Source organism: Stylophora pistillata, chromosome 1 (assembly GCF_964205215.1).
Source record: "Stylophora pistillata chromosome 1, jaStyPist1.2, whole genome shotgun sequence".
NCBI classification, from domain to species: Eukaryota; Metazoa; Cnidaria; class Anthozoa; order Scleractinia; family Pocilloporidae; genus Stylophora; species Stylophora pistillata.
This window is the reverse complement of record NC_142519.1, coordinates 25,861,458-25,883,057: the sequence shown is the minus strand read 5'-3', so window position 1 is coordinate 25,883,057 and position 21,600 is coordinate 25,861,458. Positions and strand designations below refer to the sequence as shown.

The 21,600-nt window shown below is 38.8% G+C and overlaps 2 protein-coding genes and 1 long non-coding RNA gene across 5 annotated transcripts; 1 reads left to right on the top strand and 2 right to left on the bottom strand.

Annotated features, from left to right (window-relative positions):
* Positions 1-2,482: 2,482 nt before the first annotated feature.
* Positions 2,483-10,226, bottom strand: LOC148741829 (uncharacterized). Its single transcript, XM_088739866.1, has 11 exons — positions 10,137-10,226; positions 8,652-9,885; positions 8,190-8,365; positions 6,369-6,479; positions 5,995-6,084; positions 5,681-5,800; positions 5,405-5,549; positions 5,005-5,137; positions 4,324-4,448; positions 3,741-3,857; positions 2,483-3,206 (listed from the first exon to the last, which is right to left on the bottom strand). The coding sequence occupies exons 1-11, from the start codon at positions 10,224-10,226 to the stop codon at positions 3,097-3,099; spliced, it is 2,451 nt and encodes an 816-aa protein (XP_088595992.1). The 3' UTR covers positions 2,483-3,096.
* Positions 10,227-11,353: 1,127 nt separating this feature from the next.
* On the top strand, positions 11,354-14,570 carry LOC148741828 (uncharacterized). The gene is made up of 3 exons (XR_015991277.1): positions 11,354-12,080; positions 13,129-13,373; positions 13,596-14,570. It is a non-coding gene; the product is annotated as an uncharacterized LOC148741828 (long non-coding RNA).
* Positions 14,571-17,214: 2,644 nt separating this feature from the next.
* On the bottom strand, positions 17,215-21,084 carry LOC148741827 (uncharacterized). Of its 3 annotated transcripts, XM_088746864.1 has the most exons (3): positions 20,892-21,083; positions 20,728-20,778; positions 17,215-19,804 (listed from the first exon to the last, which is right to left on the bottom strand). In XM_088746864.1, exon 3 carries the CDS (start codon positions 19,729-19,731, stop codon positions 19,048-19,050), a length of 684 nt encoding a protein of 227 aa, XP_088602990.1. In that variant the 5' UTR covers positions 19,732-19,804; positions 20,728-20,778; positions 20,892-21,083; the 3' UTR covers positions 17,215-19,047. The 3 variants fall into 3 exon arrangements, with proteins under 3 accessions (XP_088602990.1, XP_088602989.1, XP_088602988.1); XM_088746863.1 differs by having other exon boundaries at positions 20,703-21,084; XM_088746862.1 differs by lacking the exons at positions 20,728-20,778; positions 20,892-21,083 and adding an exon at positions 20,103-20,335.
* Positions 21,085-21,600: the final 516 nt, after the last annotated feature.

The following is a 21,600-nucleotide window of genomic DNA, read 5'->3' as shown; positions in this document are numbered from 1 at the left end:
AATTTAAAAAGAGAGGGCAAGAGAGTGGATACATCGAGTTAGTTTACAAGACTGGGTAAGTGGAGGGTGAAATTAACATTATGAAAGTAGCTCAAGGCATAACCGCTACTTTTGACAGTTTGAGTATATTTCTTTTCAAAATATAGTTATTTACCGCCTCTCGGTTGGCTCAATTGCTTAGAGCGCCGGATTGTGTTGTGCTGGAGGTCGAGGGTTCGAGCTCCGGCCTGACCGACACTCATGGTCTTAAAATAAGCGAGGAGAATTTGCTACCTTTCTATAATCAAAAAATGGATAGATATTCTAGTCTTCTCGGATAAGGACGAATAAACCGTAGGCCCCGACTCCTGCAGGGTTAGGGGTAGGAGACGATAATTTCCCACGCACGCGATTACTGTGTAATGGATGTCCTCCCCTGGGGTGGGATGGGTGGGAATTGGCCTTGAAAAGCCCCATGCCGGGAGTGGTCAAGTAACGTTTGTATGTATGTATTTACAACTTGAGGTAAATGAACGTATCGTTTAATGGATAAACAGTAAATTGAAATTGTAATTTCACGGTGTTGTCTTTACTTTCAATAGCTGCTGGTCTTATGTTGGTCACATTGGTGGACGTCCGGAATTCTCCATTGGACGGTTCACGGAGTAAGTTATAAAGAGGTGTGCGTAATTAACATGTATTCACATTATATAACTAATGTTTGCGATTTACATAAATCCCTCTAAACATGTCTATTTAATATTGAAAGGAGATCGTGATAAGTTTCCTTTTCCCCTAGTTCAGTTAAGTCGGATTGGAACTCTTTAGCAATTTTATGTATTGTTCATCCGCGTATCACATAGCAGAAACGCTTACTACACTCTCGCTCATGAAAAATTTACGAAAAGACTGCTTCGCTGACTTTCAGCCCCTCATACTGAGACTCGGATCAAAACTACAGTGTCTGCTTTTGCCATTCTACATTCGTTGATCATCATCTCAACCTTTAACTCCTAGAAGTGATTAACACGAAACTTCTCCCTATAATATCCATACTTTATCAGGCAAACAGGTAATGAGAATACTTAAACTTATCAGGTAGAACTTGTTATCGCTATCTAACACCAAATTCTCATGAGAAATTCACAAGGAAATGTGTAGCAGCTAGAGGAGAGAATTAACAATTAGATCTTGCGAGTTAGAGGGTTAATTTCCTGTTATTAAATCAGTACTTCTGGTTTCTGGTTCATCACAGAGCATCTCAATAGTCCTTTTTACAGTTGTGGGCTTGGTGGCCAAGCCTTTGTACAGGAGTGATGCTAAGGGTGACCTTGTTATGATAGAGATGTTGCTGCTTTTCAAATGCAAATTTCTTTGTTATCATGCTAACTAGATACAGGTCCCTATCACAACAGGGTCACCCTTAGCCTCACTCCTGTTGAAAGGCTTGGCCACCAAGTCCACAACTCTAAAAAGGACTATTGCAAACCGATCAGCTTAGAGCTCTGATTGTTGGTTAGTCTCTGTGCATGAATTGCTTTGGATCATCGAAGTAGCCGGAGGAGCTACTGAGTTCACTCGATTTTACGGAGTTTTAGCATGTACTAAATGGACATAAAAATTCACTGAAATCAATATGAAATTAATTGATAGAATCTAGAAATGTGAGGGAAAGGTATGGAGACGTCAAAACGGGATTTTTTCTCAGGGAGAAAATAAAATAAAATAGGTTGCCCTGGGTATTGAAACTTACGAGGCCCGAGTTTGAAACGTTTAACTGAGTTTGTGAGAGAGTTATTTGTGATGCCCAGAAATCTTCCTTGCTTCATATTTGAAGGAACTGCAGTTTGAAGATCATAACTCTCAATTTACGGAAACAACGAAATTACCCGCAACACTATGAATTAACTTCTGTAACCCTGACTGATAAGTTTTGAAGAAAAGTAAAATGTTCAAATCAGAATATGGTTTTAAAATTGTTAAAGGGATCCTCCCTGTGTGCAAGGATCAATCACTCACGAGTTAGGATACGCCATCGGATTTTTCCATGAACAGAATCGACGTGACAGGGATGACTACTGGTCAGCGGACATACATACATACATGCATACATACGTAGTGGTCAGCGGACATACATACATACAAACGTTAGTTGACCACTCCCCATGGGTGCTTTTCAGGGCCAACACCCACCCATCCCACCCCAGGGGAGGACATCCACCACACAGTAATCTCGTGCGTGGGAAATTAACGTCACCTACCCCTAACCCTGAAGGAGACGGGGCCTACGGTTTATTCGTCCTTATCCGAGAAGACTAGAATATCTATCCATTTCTTGATTATAGAAAGGTTGCAAATTCTCCTCGCTTATTTTAAGACCATGAGTATCGGTCCGGCCGGGGCTCGAACCCTCGACCTCCCGCACAATACAATCCGGCGCTCTAATCAATTGAGCCAACCGGGAGGCGGACTACGTTAAAATCAACTGGGAAAATATCGTGAGTGGTCGGTGTGAACAAGTTTAATCAGATTATGACTTTATGTGGAGAAAATGGGTTCATAATTAAGGAAAAGATTTCATTTTGCATTTCCATTTTTCATGATAACTGTACACTTGTACAGACACATTTGCTTTTACAATAAACACAGCGGTAAAATGATTTCCATAAATCAAATAGATTCATTTGATTTTACAGGTCGCCAAGATGAATTTTCGCCTCAGTTTTTATTTTTCCCTTGATGTGGAAAAAACCCGAAACACGTATAACCTCAAACAGGTCAGAAGGAACAACTTAGCACAGAGCGCGTTGAATTGTGTTCAATTGAGTGATTTGGCTTTCATGTCGAACATCCACTCAATGCTCGATGCAACAGACGTGGCTCAATAAATTCTTTTTCTCATTTTTTTCACAGCGGCACTACAATCTCCATCTCCCGGCCTTAGCCTTCCCCAACCTGGTTAGTTTGTAACGATTTCAAGTAATTGGCTTTCATGTCGCTTGATTAATCGCTTGATTGATAACAATTGTCCTCTTCCCACCAGCTGAAGCTGGATGGTCTTATTGTTGTGGTGACCTTTGGATAGGAGATGCCGTAATCATGGCACTTCACTGAAATTCATGCTCTTAGATTTGCATGTGCTGCCAGTAAAATCAAGCCAAGCATCAGAAATATTTTCATGCCATTGATAGGTGTTCCACTTGTTGTAGGTGTGAGTCCATCAGAAACTAAAAAAAAAAGCATAATTATATTGGGTCCGCCACTTTTCTGCTACTACTTAGGCTCCTTCATAATCCTCATGCTTGGATCTATGTACAGAGTATTTGAAAAGCAGATCCAAACCATGATATATATGTAACCTTTTAACTTCAAAAATGTATTAGCATTTAACTTCTCATTGCAACATTTCTATATCATTCAGCAAACAGCTTAATTAAGAGACAGATTCATCAGAAGGGAAGGTTGAAGGTGTGATAAAACAGCAGTTGGACCAAGGAGGGATGATAAAGAATCTGACTGAATTGTTGAGGGTACAATTAGATGATGAGGGGGATACTCTGGAGAAAACATTCTCATTTAGAACGTTATTATACATCATGAGTGCGTTAACCTCGGTTTTGGCCGATAAAGTGAGAGAAGGGCATCTGGTGTTTATTTCTCTTGTAAGGTCAACCACTGTTTCCTTCTAGCTGGGGCCCCATGCTTTATGAGAGTAGTTTCTTGAGTGGTTTAGTTAAAGGCAAATCATTGATGTTCCTTACCTGTAGGGTTACTTGTGGGGACATGGCAACTCTTTGTTGGCCGAAATTCTCCTAGTTTTGCTGGAGAGCGTTCCATAATGAAGTCAAAAGTTTGGGATGGTTCACTGACTTGTCTCTCTATAATTAATGAAGAAAAGAGAAAGTATTAATTCTTTTAAACATGAACTTTTAAACTTTTCTCCATTCAGGCATCTTTCAGGAACAATCAGCTCTCCAGGGTTATTAGTAAACACTTTCTCAATCTTTAACCCTGTAACTCCCATGAGTGATCAAGAGATAATTTCTTGTTACCGTATCAAGCACACAAGTATTGAGAATATAAAAATTAAGATCAGTAATAAGGGGATTATTAGTTAATCCAATACCAAATTCTCTCAACTAGCAACACAAGAATTGCATTGCGGGCAGTGAGGAAAATTGTAAGCGAGATATTGCGTGTAAAAGGGTTGATCAAGATGTAGCAAACGTATCATGGATGATGTATGCTTTAGAATAAGACAGGTAAGAAGAACGAATGGACTCAGAAGAAATTCAAAGGCAGCAGAGAAATCTATTCAGTCAAAAGTCTCACTCAAGTTCTTACCATTTCCAATGATCCCAAATTTGACTGTGACACAGTCTTGAACTTCACTGCCCTCTGTTCGGATATAAAACAACCGCCATGATGGGATTTTAAGTGCAGCGCTAATTGTCTTTGTGAAGGTGACTCTGAGGAAAAAGCAAAGGAAACCTTTCATTTCACTTCTTTCCTGTTGAATGAGACAAAGTCTGTGTTGTTTAGTCTAAAACTAGGATGTGGCTTTTTTTTGGCTACGTTGTGGTTCTTTTTTAGGTTGTTTTGCTTTAGGACACCCTGCGCCCTCTAACATAATTCTGTTTCTTGGTCACATGACCAAAATGCCAGAGTTTCTCACACGTGTCTTTGAAGGCTGCTTTAAAATTGTTCGGGAAAGCGTCTTCTTCTACTCCATATGGTACACAATGTGAATAAATTTTTGTCCGTAGTCTTTAGTTAACCTTTATATTTATTTTGTCATTTAATTTATTTTTCCCTAGTTTTCACCGCTCCATGACCTTTTGACCCAGACCACTTTCGTGATTCGCAAGTGATAAAGTGTTATTTGTCGAAACGCTTAGTTTTTACTGTGCATACTCATCATGTGTTTTTCAAGAAAATGCATGGAAAGAAAAAAAAAAGCTTTGGTTTTATATCACTGAGCTGAGGATGTTTGGTACTTAATCCCAATGCATACTTTCGCCTTACTTGGAAAATGTAGCTCCATTGACGTACTTCAGTGTTTTCTCAATGTACAACGAAGGAACTGGTGTAATGGAAGCACAAGCCAAGCGGGCAGCCCCAGCGTCTTCTGCATGTACCACAACTCCACGACCAATAACTATGAATGAAATATAGACCGTACTAGTTAAGAGATCGTTTTTGTCATTTGAGGTGTTCCTCGTTGAATATAGTTTTTCGGACAGAAGGCAAGGAGGTTGAAGGCGCACTCTAAAGGAAAACCAGTTTCGCGTTCTCACGCTTTAATTTGTTCAGTTTCTAAAACAGAAAAACCAAAATCGATAGAATTTTGCCAGGTTTGACTCATGCTGATTTGATAACTCAAAGCCAAGTCTCTTTTTAAATTGTGACAAGTATGGTTTCTTACCTGACATTTCTCCAAATAAGGGAAGGTCAGGATCAGTGTAGAAACTCTGTCCTGTCCCAACGTTCAGCATCGCATGTTTGCCGGAAAGGTCGCCGACTTCACACCTCAGCATATTACTAGAGAAGCATGTTGACTTGTAAGTTACCTTGAAAATGGGAAAGAAGAAGGAAATACTTTATTACTTGAGTACTGATTTGGGAACTATTTAGCCCTTAAGTGAACTTCTGATCTGAGATGCTACTGTTTAGAAATGCGGTCTTTCACAAATATACTTACTTTCAAATCTACTTCATAAGGGTTGTAATGTCCTCCCAAACTTTTACACCTTTCACCCATGGCTGCATAAGTGTCACCCCCTTCAGGCTTTACATGGACGTGCCACTTGTGATTCAGGCTCTGATTAGTAAAAGAAACAATCAGCCATGTGATCGTTAATAACAAATCTGAGGCTTGATAACATTTCAACATTGCAGCTACAATTTGAAATTCCTTCAAGTCATTGTTCTTGAAAATCAGGGAAATAAGTTGGTTGCATTGTGAATACTCATCAGCGAATGAATCAAATGATATCTGTATGTATCAAGACATACCTTTTGGCTGGAGTTTGAAACGTATTTGAGATCAACGTAAATTGAGGTTTCCTCTGGCATCATAGTGTTGTCATTCTCCTTGTATTGGATCTGAATGGAAGCAATGGAAGTTGTGCTTGTTATTATTGGGATATAACCGAGATTTGTAAAAATGATAGGCTGACATAGCATTCAATGAAAGAACCGTTTGTGAAATGTCTGATTGGCTGTTCTTTCCAGGTGAACTGGTTCCTGGATAGCATGCAGTTTTATTGTAGACATAGGAGGATAGACTAGGATACTTGTGCCGTCGTATTCTCTTGCTGAAAACGAGAGTGTAGAGCCGCAAAAAATGATTCTTAAATATTTATTATTTTTTTGAAGAAATGACTTACCAAGAGAATGTATCCTATAAGAGCAGGTCCTGTGAAAGTTATCTTTGTTTTCATTGCAAACATGTTGTCCCCTTCCATTACCTGGCGCACATCTGCACACACCCATCCATCCTCGGAGACCCAGGGGCTGTGAGTCGATTTCAAGTTAAGGGCAAAAGAGCCCCTGGGGACATTGTCTTACAAGACTAGTTCCAAACGGTCGCACTCGTTCTGGCATCTGATTGGTGCCAGAAAATCTTTGTGTTTTTCTGCCCAATCAGAGTGAAGTGTCCTTTGGAGTCCTTTCGTGTGTTTTAACACGCACATATACAACAAGCTCTGTTGCTCGCTATGTTTGTTTGGGCCGTGCGACGAAGCTTTGCCCGAGGTGAAAAGTTTCAGTCTCAGCACACAATGTAAGAGAAATCGATCAGATTGTCCGCGAGATCTTACCGGAAAATTATACTGAATACTTTCGCAGGTATCAGAAGAGAACGTGTTTAAAAGTTTGCGAGGTTCGTATAAAACATAATTGTTGCAAGCATTGATATGTCGCTTTAAACGTAAGATGAGATGTAAGCCTAAATCTCTCAAGATTTTTTGTTTAATTTGCTGTAACTGAAGCTTTTCCAATCCCGTGAAGCTATTTCGTCGCACGGGCCACGCAGGTATGTCGATCAACTGGCGCTTACGCAACCTTTTGTGCACGCCTGACCAAAATCTAATGTAATCTTCGCTTGAAAAAAAAAAAAAAGCTAAACGTGCAAACTTTTGTTTATTAGATGTGGGTAGATAACCCTGTACTAAGCTGACATTTACAATAAAGGAAGCCCGCCCTTTCCATCTAATATTTCTTGGTCTTTGGTTTTGTTTTCCCCAATGAAAGCAGCATCGATTCCCAATGATCAAAGGTAATTAACTTGGTCTTCAACAATCGACAAATGAGGTGAAATGACAATGACCAAGGGACTAGAAGAGAATCCGTGGCCTTTCGAGCTCAAGAATTTGAACACTGTACACAGCAGCTGAAAGATTAAACTTTTTCCAAACCCCTTCGGTAACTGTCCGAAACACATCTCCTTTCCACGATGTTCTCGATGATTAGTTTTTGTTAAGATTTTAATTAGCTAATCGAAAACACAGCTAAGCTTTCTTTAATCGCTTGCTGGAGGTCGTCCACGTACTTCACGTTCTCTGCAACTTTGGCCATATTGCGAAAGACTTTACTACAAAGCAACGATTGGAATTTGGCGCGCACAGAAAGCTACGTAAGCGTAAGCGCCAGTTGTTTGACATACCTGCGTGGCCCGTGCGACGAAATGGCTTCACGGGATTGGAAAAGTTTCAGTCACAACAAATTGTACAAAAAATCTTGAAAGATTTAGGCTTACATCTCATCTAACGTTTAAAGCGACATATCAATGCCTGCAACTATTATGTTTTACACGAACCCCGCAAACTTTTAAACACGTTCTCTTCTGATACCTGCGAAAGTATTCAGTATAATTTTCCGGTAAGATTTCGCGGACAATCTGATCGATTTCTCTTACATTGTGTGCTGAGACTGAAACTTTTCACCTCGGGCAAAGCTTCGTCGCACGGCCCAAACAAACATAGCGAGCAACAGAGCTTGTTGTATATGTGCGTGTTAAAACACACGAAAGGACTCCAAAGGACACTTCACTCTGATTGGGCAGAAAAACACAAAGATTTTCTGGCACCAATCAGATGCCAGAACGAGTGCGACCGTTTGGAACTAGTCTTGTAAGACAATGTCCCCAGGGGCTCTTTTGCCTTTAACTTGAAATCGACTCACAGCCCCTGGGTCTCCGAGGATGACACCCATCTCAAGCCTCCCATCGTCTTCATTTTGTGGATTACAATAGAACGGCCGTGGATGCTGTTTTTCCCAAATAAGGGCAGATTGAAGTCAATGTGCTCTCCTATGTAACTCGTCAAGTTTAATAGCGATCCGTATTTTCCACTCAGGTCTCCGATCTCGTATTCATCATTGGTGCCTAGGAGTTAGGTTTGTGGAGAAGGAAAATTGATGAGTGTGTTTTGTGGGTGGTTAGGATATTGTCTATTACAAAAATACACAAACCTGACATAAACAGAAGGAACGTTGTAAACCTTAATTTTTTGGCAGTTACCAAACAATAGAGTAAATAATGAAATACACTGAAATTGGAAAGTTATTATTAAAACATAGCTGAGGAATCTAGAAACGTGAACACAATATGGTGCCGGGTAATTACCGCGATAAGCATGCTGAAGTATAGAATGAGTCGAAGTAAAACATACCAATTCCTGGAGGCGGACTGGAACTAGTGTTAATACCAAAGGGATTCCAGTGGCCACCCAGGTATCCTCCAGCACAAGATTCCATACCGGTGTACTGCATCTGCCATGGACTGGGATAGTTGTGCACGTGATATCCCTGGGACTCTTTTCTTAGACCAGTAAGGTTGACTTCTGTTATAGAAGGATCAAAAGGAGACGGCTGAGTAATCTTAACGTATCCTCCCACACCATCATGAATGTTTGGATCGAACGAAGCTCTGACAACCTTTGGTTTCACTTTCATGATTTTGGCGCAGGCGAAAGGCTTCAGCGTGTCATTACTGGAGAACAAGGCAATTACTTTTCCGATAACACCTTTAGCACCACTAAGGGGAAGGTTGGAGTCTATAAGGGCAGCCTTGGTTTTGGATTGGTGTTTCGTCGCCATAGATAGTGTGATGTTGCCATGTTTGGAAGTCAAATCGCCAATGGAGCAATTGTTGTGCATCATCTGGCTGCAGTTGCCGTTATCTGTGCCATATGGGTTGAATGTGGCACTTATCGTTCCACAAGAAGCTGAATCTTGAATTTTCCAAGTAAATACCTCTTCGGATGTGGCGTCATTGACGTAGAAAAGATTGACAAAGACATTGGTGACCGAGTTTACATCTGCTTGTCTCAAGTACACAACACCCGCTACAGGAGCCTTGAAAGCAGCTACAGCTGTTAACATGGGCCTTGTTGGAGTAATGAGAGCGCATGCTTTGGGTGTTTCACCGCTGTATAACACAAGTGTCCTACCCATGATGCTGTGTGGACCTTTTATTGGAATGATCAAACTTAGGTTTATGAAATTTTGCTGTGTTGAGTCAGGGTCAAGATTTCCAAGTAATCCCGTCAGGTCTCCAATGGCGCATGTTCCAAACCTTGTTGCACTTTGTAAACTGCACGAACTGTTGTAGTCTCCGGCTTCCATGGCCATTCTAGGATCGAAAACAGCTCTCACTGCAGATCCACTGCAGCTCATAGCCGCATTACCGTCGTAGATCATAGGCAGTTCATGAATACGCCATGCTAGAGACTCGTCAATACCTGTTAAGTTAACCGTGACACTTGTGGAGCCATCATGTTGTGATGGCGAAAATATCACGTAACCTTTTATTCCGCTCATACTGAAAACCGCTTTAAGCTGATGTTCAGAGGCCACCGCAGACTGAAGGATACATCCTGTAAAGCAAATAGTATTTAAAATAATCTAGTACACTAATCAACAATGTTTTCATTTTGTGTGTTGAATATCTTTCAGTTATGCTTGGGTTTTCATCTGAATTGTATCTATGTATTTTTGACATGCCAAAATAACTCTAATTTCTAACTCAAAAACATGGTCAGATCTATGACGTCAGAAAAGGCTAGGAAAAGAAGAAGCGTGTTGTTGACTATTAGTCCTTTTTCTGCTGCGCATACTTTTTTTTAAGAATGTTGTTAGTCGTAAGTATCGTTTACCGAAAGAAGCAAATTTATACATGCTGACTGATCATGCTGAACGGCTTTTTGTTTGTCAATGAAGAAACTGCCTTTGTGGTGCGCGATCATCACGCGGCCTCGTCTGAGTTAAGTTCATCCCTGCACGTGAAATAGAGGTGAAAGGTAGAGGGTAATGAGTTATCGTTGTCGGTCCGTGGGGGACAAATAGTTGTTGTCAATATTGTTTCTCTATTTCGAATAATGAGTGTTCCATAGTGGGGGTCTATGGCTTCCGAAAGAACTTTAGGCAAAAGAACTTTATTTTGTGACAGATAATTAATCAGTTAACGGTGCCGTATCTGATCTTGTCCTTTTAGCAAGAGAAATGTGAAGAATGATTATGTATTTAATAGATAGACATATGTAACTAAATAGTTAATAGATATGAATTAATGAGTTAATAAGTAGATAAATGAGCCCCAAGTAGACGATGAAAGACGACCAACAGTTTTTATGACCACCAATAATCATGCTTAAGTCTGCCAATTACAAGATATAAGGTATTTAGAGAACGTGTATCAGGTAAGACTATGATTAATCGCTCCACTGATTAGTTTATTAGAACTCGACTTGAAGGAGTCAATAAATGGGAACCATTCTAAAATATCGAACAAACGAAAGTTATTGGTGTTGACAGACTCTATCTTGAATTTTTTCCTGTGGAAGGAAGACGTAGTCCGGCCATAAAACTCTCGTGAACATGATAAAGTCTGCTCGATCCGAAGGAGTGTTGTAATTAATTAGAGAATGATTGAAACATCTCGAGCACTTAGATTTTATTCAAATTAGAGAAAAAAAGAATAGTGGAGCTCCTCAAATGCAAACGTTTCCGGTCAGCTTCCCCGATGTTAAGGGAAAGAAATTCCTATGAATGGAATTCAAATGAAGAAAGCATATCAGTGAGAACCTATACCTATTTCTTAAATTAAACCCTTTTTGGATCCCAAATTGGTCAAAGGTTAGTGTTGGTGAATATTCTGTCGTTCCGCCCTAGGCTCTGCTAACCTCCCGTCTTTTGTGTCTTTCCGGACAAGTTGAGACAAGAACACGCTGGTTACCGAGACAGCATAACCGCAGAAAAGCAGAGGAAAATTGGAAAAAATCAAACAAAAAAAAAACGTGTCCACCATTGTGTAAAAGGAGAATAAATTTGATGATAAGGTGCACTCACCAGTGGACAAAAGTAGGATCAGATACGTCGTTATCAGTGTAGAAGGCATAGTTGAACTCAAAAGGGGTTTGTGGTACATTGAAGTTACAAACTTAGTCTGCAGGTTCATCACCTTTTGCTTCCTCAAATTAACTGCCTTTGACATGACAGTGTGCACTACTTTTGAGTCGTTTGCTAATCATTATTTCAGTTCGAACAAAGCTGGGAAATTTATTACCCTGAGCGGTAATTTTCTTACAAAAGGAAATTATCATTTAAGACAGTCAAAGCAGTGACGTCATACGGCTTTTTTTAGCGCATTTATTTTTCCGGCAATGCTGAAGCTGAATTACGTTAGTGAAACAAAATTAATAAGCTCTGCATTCCAATATCGTTTGGGATGAAAAAAACAAAGAAGAAACAAACACGCAATCTAGTAATTCTTACTATTTGTTGGTACTTCGCAAATGGTTTTTTCTCTTAGAGTAAAACGTTAAACAGCTCGCAGAATTACTGAAAGAAGCGACAGGGTGCCTCTATATTAGCATAGAGTAGAGAAGAAAATGATTTGGTTGTCAATTGTTTTTATTTCCTCCCTAAGAAGAAAAGTGAGTTGAGTTGGCACTGGATTATGTCATGTTGGTTCTTCAAAAATTAATTTGTGGTTGTTTGATTGTTTTCTAAGAAAATGCAGCAAATTCCTGGAAACTTCTAGGGGAGATCAAAGATGTACATTTGCTTCTTGTTTGTGTAAAATACACTGATTTATAAAGGTAGAACTATCTTAGGTAACAATGTTAGTGAAAATTTTGAACTCCACCTGATTTTCCTACTGGTCTAATTAAATCTCACGTGGACTAAAATCGGATCACGTTATTTGTGCACTAAATAGAGTGCTGCATGAATGACCCTGGGGGCTGAGCTAAACGAAATGAGAGAATTGAAATCTGTGTCGTGTATAAAACTTAAAAAAGCTATGACAATGCACATACTGATTGAAAGTTTCCCGTATTGACTTTTAATGGACTTTAGATGGACATCCTTCATTTCTTAAGGAAGTAATCTTTTTCGTCAAGATTGCAGACGAGAGTCAGTATGACCGCAAATGTAACGCTTCAGTTCACGTTCCAACTCAGCCAAGAAAATAGTGAAAACTGTGATAAGCTACCGCCATGGAATAGTTATCTGATAAGGTTTCAACATTCTTATATGACAAAAACCTTGAGATTTAAGCAACCGCATAAATTACCCAGCAAACTTGATAAAAAAAAGACTGACTAACCATTTGTACCAACTAAGCAGTATCATTATCAGACTTAACTCAAGCACTTTACAGAACTAAAATATTTGCTCAGTATTTGAAGCATTGTGAAAGAATCACTTAATCTTGTAGCAAAGTGCCCAGGGATATAAAAACGAGTGTTAAAATCGAAGGAAAATAAAGACAGACTGTCAAGTAAATCACGTTTTAGGGTTTGTTTTTTAACTCTAACAGGGCAAAGTCCAATATTCACGAAAACTATAGGCAAATAAGCTTCCGGCAATGAACAAACGACAGATCATGTTTTATTTTTACTTCTGTTTAATTAGCCTATTCAACAAATTCCGCTTTCCTGCAGCTTCTTTGAATTGAAAGCGGTCCAATTTTTAAAGTATCACCCAATTGGAAATGCCGATTTATGACATTTGAAGGGCTTGACGCAAATGAGAGAATTAATTTCGGAGCATATTCATTTTGTCAATTAGAGAGATTTTTCCAGTTTCAATGTTTTTTACCGAAACTTTTTCTTTTCCTTTTTTTCTTTTTTTTTTTTCTAATAGATCAGTCCGTCTCTAGAAAAAGCCCATCAATATTCATCGAAACACCACTATTCCAGGAGTGAGTTCCCAAAGACACGGCTTTAATTTCAGTTTGAGGAGCGTTCAACTGAATTTTATCTCAGCAGTAAACAAGTCCCTCGGGAGTTCGCGTGATCTTCCCCTTAAACCGGGCCTACTTGAAGCCACTCTTTGAACCACAAGCAAGCCTAGAAAGTTGACAAGAGTTCTTGCTACGTCAACGCCAAGTAAGGGTGAATATGAAGCGTTTTGTAGGGCCAGGTCTGCAGGTTGGCGATTTAATTTTTTACCATGATAGTAAACGTGCTCCAACTCTATGTTAAACATTAAAAAACTGAATTTCAAGGCTATCTTTCATATTTATGCCTGAAGCTATGTATGAATTAAAAATATTATCGAGTTGTGTCAAATAAAGAAGTTAATAATGTCATGTGGTTTTTTTTTTCCAGAGCCGTTTGCTGTAATTTGTCACAGAAATGGAAAGGCTTGAAAGAGGAAGATATTGTATCGAGAAAGAGAGCTATCATTTCGTTTCTCGAAAAATGACGAAAGCTCCTGTTAAAGGGTTCGTGAGCAAGAGAATTTAAATGGAGAGACAGAGAGAACGAGTGACACTTAAATGCTCCCGTTTAACCAAAGTACGAGTGCCCCATTCAAACAATGAAAGGCCGACGTTTTAAATTTCTAGAGAACAAGAGTCCAGAGTAATTTGTCGATTTATTTTTGTGTATAAATAAAATTATCATATACAAAAACCTGTAACGAGGATAGTAAATATTGTGGTGCGCCAGTTTTGCATTTTGCACAATCCATTAGCCAGGTACATAGGGCTCGTTTTTGTTGTTGTGATCACATTTTGACCACTTATTGCTTCTATTCACAACCTTTGATGATCAGACGATTTAGATATAGCACCGAGCGATCCACTTTTAGTGATGAAAAGAGAATGCCAAGGAATCTCTATAGCCGTAATCTTTCCATTTAGAATCTCTCGTTGCTTAGAAACACAATCATTTCAATCACGGGCATTTTAGAATTACATTTAGGCTACTACTTGACAAATTTTACTAATTGTGAGTAAACTCAATTCTTAGAATTGAACTTGGTCTAGTTACATACCTGTCACCAATTTGGCTAATGATTATTTAGTTTAATACAGAGGTTTGAATAGCCGAAAACGATTTCCCTTTTGAGTTTTAATTTCAGCAAAAAGTGGGCAATTGTGTATTTTTTTGCCAACATTTTCTGATAGCCAGTCTGCATCTCTTGAAATGCTTCTGCGTTTTTTTTTTCCGTTTTTTTTTTTTTTGCCTTTATGTCATGCTCTTTAACTAATTCTGGGTATCTGTAAACCGCCACGAAAAAGAGACTACTGTGAGTTATCTTTGGTTCTAAGGGTTTCCTACTACAGAAGTATGAACGAGTTTGATTAATGAGAGTTAAATCTTCGCAATCAAATCCATGAGGCTAATTTAAGAGTTTAGCTGTGTTGGCGATGAGCAAGAGATCACCTGATTATATTTTGGGTGCTTCTGATGGAAAAAAAAAGCAGTATTCATCTATAATCAGTTACTAACGCTAACAGGGAGAAGCTCACCTGTGTAAAATAGGACGGTTATGAACATAGGAGCCAGTGTAACCATGGTTACGCACTAACTTCTCACTCCCAGTTATTGCTACCTCGTCTCAATGAATAACGTGAAAGATTGTGTGCTTATGGAGCCTTGTGCACTCGAAACATCAACGAACCTCGTTATTTGCTACCCAGATAAACATTTTTTATTTATATTAACTGGGTGAGAGAGCAGCACTTACAGCGAGGTCCACTCTCCACGACAGAGAGCCAACTCGGTCAATTGGCACCTCGCTCAGGACCCTACGGCTTTTCCGGCCCTGCTCTCGCATCGCGTTTAGCCCTCGTACGTGGATTTTTCTCCAGTGGTATTCTGCAAACGTGTGCGGGGGCTACACAAGTCATGATACAGACAACTTATGCTTTCTACCAAGTTCCTGACTCTAGGCTAACATTTATTTAACTTCCAAGTAAATGTCTGGGCGAGGGATTTTTTTCTCCTATTTTATGGTTAAGGATAAATTACTCTTTGTCACTATTCTGAATACATCTGTTATAAAACCGCATAGCTAGGATGCTGTTTACCCGACGTAAGCATCACCGTTTTAATTACTTTTAGTATACGGAAAAAAATTTTGTGGTGTTTGCATGGCCGCGCCCATGTTCGCAGCTCGAACACCGAACGAAATCTTACTTAAGTGAGTTATCTAATCAGTTTACGAAATTCGGCAAAATTGTACAATCACGTCAGCAGGATATGGTTCACTCTGTGAAAATCACCGGCAACGATTTCGCATAACTGAATGAGGCAAGGAAACTAGAGGGATAAATTGTTCCTATTTTTTGCGGGAGGCAAATGTGCCTTAAATCATGGACAAAAGAAAAATACATATGAAACATGTAAGCCTCGTAAATCAAATAAAATGATGAGATTATACGCTTCACGAATTGTTATATTGACTGACGTCAATACGCGATCACGTTTTTGGATTTCCGCCTGTCGTCTAAGTCGGCACGAAAGAAGTCTCCTCTTTTACACAAGTTAGTCTTTTGAACAACCGGCTAGCATGCTGACTACAAATGCTTAAAAATTTTAATGCAACGGTATTTTCTGTAACAAAATGTTAGAGTCGGTTTGGTTGCCTTGCTATCCTTGTGAAGCTATGCTCGTGTTTGGTGGACTGTCTCTCTAAAGTCGATAATTCTCGTAAATTACTTCCAGTTGTACTTGAATTGCAGCAGAGTGTAGATATTAAAGTAGGTTGTTCTCTTTTGAATAACAGACTAAGATGCCAATATTACAATGTCTTAATGATGATAACAGAATAAGATGGAAAAAACGTGACTTGCGCTCAGTGACCTTGACGTTCTTTAGATAGACTGGTGCTCAATACTCAGCCAGATTATAACTCTCAGCTTAAATTTGGTGTCAATCGTAAAAGGATCCCCTGAGTGTGTTAATGTTTTTTTTTTATTATTGACATATTTTGTGAAACTAGAGCCACGATGAAGCACGCAAATGTACGACTCAGCGTAGTATAGACAGTGTAGTTGTTTACTACAAGTGCGTGGGCTCAAAATAATCATTAATGTTATTACAGCTACTGTTATCGTTACTATCATAGTTACATATGTCAGAGCACTTCTCGCAGTTTCTATAATTGCTGTTGATTTGCTTTGATTTGTGAAGATTTAGTATTTCAGCATTTTGTATGATCAAAGTCTGATCAACTAATTAGTTTTTAATTGTGTTGTTTAGCAGAAAAAATTTATGCGTCAGTGATGGACATGTTTGTAAAAGGAGCCTTATCCCCCCTCCCCCTCCCCATGAAACGGTATCTCTAGTTGCAAGAAAACATCACTTGAACTAATCTTGCTTCTTCAGTTCTTCCTGAAATGCCTTCAACCAAACAATTTCTGTTCATAAAATACACCGTGAAGCACGTTTTCGCCATTCAGTCCAAATTTTTTTTAAGAGCTTTAGAGTCTACGAATCTCAGCATTCTGATTATTTATTCTTTTACCCTTCTTTGTTCATTGAACCTCAAAGATACCTAGCCCCAGCTGGGAGGTAACGGTTGCTAACCCTCTACACCCCGATAAATCATTATGTAGAGGTAAACACGGCGTACATGTTTCGCTGATACTCATCTGCTTAAATGGTAACCTACCCAATCCTAGTCCTTTGCCCATAATGGGTTGTTTGAAAGCCATTAATTGATCCAGGGTCAATGGTTCAAAATTGATTTGTATTCTTCTTGCGCAATATAAAATCATTGACGTTTATTTTTTGTATCATCCCATTTCAGTGCGTGGGCCGGGAAACAGGAAGAACACGGTAACCTCGAACTTTCGATCATGATTAGGTTTTAACATCCGGCAGAGCTCAAAAGCGTAACACGTTTTTGAGATGGATCATTGTGCTCCCATCTCTTATGATTTACTTCCGACTACATTTGATAAGCCTTGGGACGGGGATTAAAACCGTAGTTGGCCTCTCGACACAAAAAGCTGTCATTTTGTTTTATATTATGGGTATCTCATTGATTTCAAGCGCCGCATTCGACTGAAACCCCCCACAAAGATTACAAGTTACTAACTTTGGATTTACGGGTTAATAAGCTTCGTGTCTACAAATTTATATCCTATTTCTGCATTCGTAAACATCTAACAGTGGCCGTAGGCTTTGAAAGGGGTCGATTGATATCCTACCGGCTGTACGACTTCTAAATGTTTGAATTGTTAGTTTTGTTTCATGCGGCGCGTGACGTGAATTGCGAAAGGGTACTATTACGGAAGTAAGGTGGTTGTTCGTTTTCACAATGAACAAAGATGCCGATACTTCAATTTCACGAATGATGACAATATAAGGCAAAAGCTGACCTCAAACAGCGTTTGACGTCTTCAATGATGTCCAAGCTGTAAGATGTTGTATGTTGGTGGCAATTTTAGTAAACAAATTACTAGTTATTTATTACCATTCTTACTGCGTGAAGCTCTACGTACATTGATACAGACAAATCAAACTTAAAATATTGACTGACGTTGTTAATGCTACTTTGTATGCAAGGTTTCGTAAGTTTATGGCTGTTTTGATAAAAAAAACTACCAATTATTCATTTCCATGCTTCCTGCGTTAAGCTCTACGTACATATGGACAAAATATAGCGAAACATCGTTTGACTTCGTCAGTGATGTCTTGTTTGCAAGATGTCGTAAGTCATATTCACTGCTATTTCAATAAACAAATTATCACGAATTTATGACCATTCTTCCTGCGTCAAATTCTTCGTACATACAGAGCAGGACTGTATTTTTGATAGGCCTTGCCAGTTGAAACATTTACCCCAGATAAACGCTTTACATCCACTTGTCAAACACTTCTAGGTATCAAAGCCGGCTCTCATGCGAACAGGAGGGGAACAAGACCAATACACAGACAAGCATTGTCCATTCTGTTTTTCAAGCTATCTTAGGCGGGTGTTAAGGACAAGCTATACCTCAGTAAGAGAGAGAGGGTAAATCGTCCTTTTAAAATACACTTGTATAGCCCTTACCTCCGCTCAAATGAAAAGTGCATGAAAAAATAGCGCCTGTCACGAAGGTAAAACAAGACCAGTGGAAAAGTACTTTTCACCAGTTTGGGTGACACGTCTAATGGAGTGAGATGTATTTCTTGTGAATATAACTTGAAAAGTTCAGACAAACAGGCTATTCTTACATAATCTGTTGTATACAGGGAGAAGTTATAGTTTAGACAAAGCATGAGGATAGTTTTTTTATGATAGTTATATTCTAGCTAAACCATGATTTGAAGAGTGTTTGCTGAGTAAGAACGAACAAGTTAAGGGAAGCTCGTTTCTGCCTGTGTTATGATAAGGGAGAATTGGCAAAAGGTGAGTTAAGACTCCGAATTGGGAAGCCAATCAATCAGTTTGTCTTAGGCACCCTTACAATTTTCATATAAATTCCCTTTCAACTACACTTGCATGCTGGCTCGTCAACACACGAGGTGACATTGAAAGCTTGAGGTCTACTACAATAAGTTTTGAAGTTTCTAATTTCGAACAGTAATTTGCTACGACGTGAAACAGCTGATGGAGTCTGTCCATATTGGCATTTTTAAGCTTTTTAATATGTTTTTCGTTGGATACCTTGGATTTAGTTTATTAGTATCACAGAGATGAGTTCAAGTTAAACTTTGCTCATCATATTCATACGTTTGTGAGAGATGAGAGCACTACAAGGAGTGTAGCTGGTTCCGTTCGTCAACCAATGAGCCTTGCTAGCTCGTAAACACCATTGTGCTTTGTCTCTCATTAGCCTCTTTAATATTCCATTTCGTCATCGGTCGCTGAACCCTGGGCAAGGGAATCCAACTGTTCATTTCTTCTGAGTCTCTTAGCGCGTTTCAATATTATCAAACTAATCTGTTTTTTCAAACAACACAAAGTCAAACCAATGGCTACTCCAAAGGAAGAAATTAGAGTCAAGGTTACAGCCAAGACAGTATCCAATGCATTGTTTGTTAAAATCACCCAATCTTGAATCCTCGAGTTATGATAACATTTGTAAGAGGAATTTACCGAGCCCCACCGTTCAAGGAAATCGTTGACATTTCTGTAAACTTCTTCAGTTGTTCCACATTTGGAGTCTCTAAGTATATAAGAACACTCTCTAGTAATTTGCCGACGGTCTTTCACGGCTAAAGCATCATGTTCTGATCGATTGTTGAAGGACACATAAATTTGCAAACAAGGATAATAAATTGTGCATTTTGAATTGCTGTTCCGTTTGATACAGTCGCATCGAAGTCTCTTGTCGTGAGTTGTGATTAACTTTGTCGCCGTGACAATACAGCCTCCCAATTTAAATTTTGAACTTTCGATCTTTGGAAGGGTAACCAGAACCAAAACGAGGAGTAGAGACAAGATTGAAGTCACAAGGATTCCTTTGGCTACCCGTGTCACTTTCTTAACGAGTTTAGCTTGTTGCGACCGACGAACATTCATTTGGGTTGGACCCAAAAGAAATAGATGCTTACGATACTCAGTAAATTCTATACTTGCTTCGGAATACGGCTGCCTGTTTAGAATAAAACAAAAATATATATACGTCAACACTGAATAGCCGTTGGCTACATGTTATTTTATTCCAGTTTGTTCCAGCATTGTGACTGTTTTAAGATCTATAGCTTCAGGCTAAGACACTAGTATGATTTGCTTATTATAATTATTTAGTTGCTCTATTTTAGATAACAGGTTTTTATTCAATAAACCGAACGTGCGGCCGGATAACGAGGTCAACGAAAATGTTATCAGAGAATTGATTAAACCCTACCACATGTTACGACCATTAATTTTCAATCGAAAATTTGATAGACCTGTGCGGTTTTTCTAACGATAAAATACAACCATTGTTATGCTTGATAATCATTCTAGTTTTCCACTGGTCTCTGCTCCCTGAAAATTTTATGTACGTGTGAAACATTTCGAGAGTGAATCATTTTAACAGCAAATTCGATTTAATTAAAACTGAAGAAAACGAGACGGCTGAAATAATACATTGACCAAACATCTTTCCTGAACATGTCAACCTGTAATTGTTATGTTCTCGACCACTGTGCGTTAAATAAAATTCATGTGTCCAACATCAAAACATAGTTTCGACAACATCAAAACGATGAACTAGTAAAAATGAAAAAATATTCTTTAGCATGTTCCGTTAGTTTTACATAATAGTTTGAGTAATGTGATGCATTCTAAATTGCAACAGCGATGATCTTATGCATTTGTATGCTCTGCGGATTGTCGCTGTAATTGAATAGCGTGATTCGTCGAAAGACTTTCACTCTACTGTGATGACGATCGACTGGAGAAGTATTAAAGCCAAATTTTTACATAAACACAACATTAGTTGCTTAACTAAGACTTACAACAGACAGAAACTACTATAAAAGACTACAGATTCGTTGGGAGTTTACCTTAGTAATACACGGAACTTCTTACCTGAGAGAGCAAAGCCACAATCCCCTCTTTTGAATATTTGATTATGCATCTCTTGTATTTTGATAATACATAAAAAAAAAACAAGAACAAGACAATTTTAGCATGTTTAAGAAACCTCAAAAATTAATGCAGTCAGAAATATTGATCAAAAGTCTAAAAGTGACCTCGATTTGTAACGTTTCCTTCGTCTTACGGGCTCTATGAATTATTAACACTGGGATTCTCAAAAGCGGTTTTTACTCTGCCAGCACTACGTGATATTGACAGCCTTTGGAGTCTGCCCCAATAAGCTTTGAAGAGTTTCTAATTTCGGTCCATGATTTGCAACATATAGGTGATAGCGTCCGTCGGTGTTTACATTCTTTAGTCCTTTATTGCGTTTCCGTTGGTTACCTAATATTTTTTTAGAAGTTGGTCTCAGTTTAGTAGGATCATTAAAAAAATATGGCCAAAATAAGCGATTCTCTTTATATTCAAATGGTGGTGAGAACCTGTCATTGATCAAATAGCCTAAGGTGTGTAAAAGTTACAAACAAAAAGCTTTGCTTAAAGCTAGCATGTTCGTAATATAAGGAAAACATAGCGGAAGAGACGTGTCTACCAGACATTTAAGGAAAATATGAAGAAAACGACTAAAAATGGCAAGGAAAAAACTATAAATAAAAGACTGAAATAAAAGTCACTTCACTTATTGATTATTTCTGAGATTTTTGTGGTCGCTATATCAAGACAATACCCGTAGTTTATCTCTTTCTTCATTCTTATAACCATCAAGCAGTTATTTGTCCGCCTAGGTGTCCTCTGAAAAGGGTTGTCCAAATATAAGGTTCCACTGTTGTTTCAATATTTTGACGGTTGCAGGTAAATGCTTTT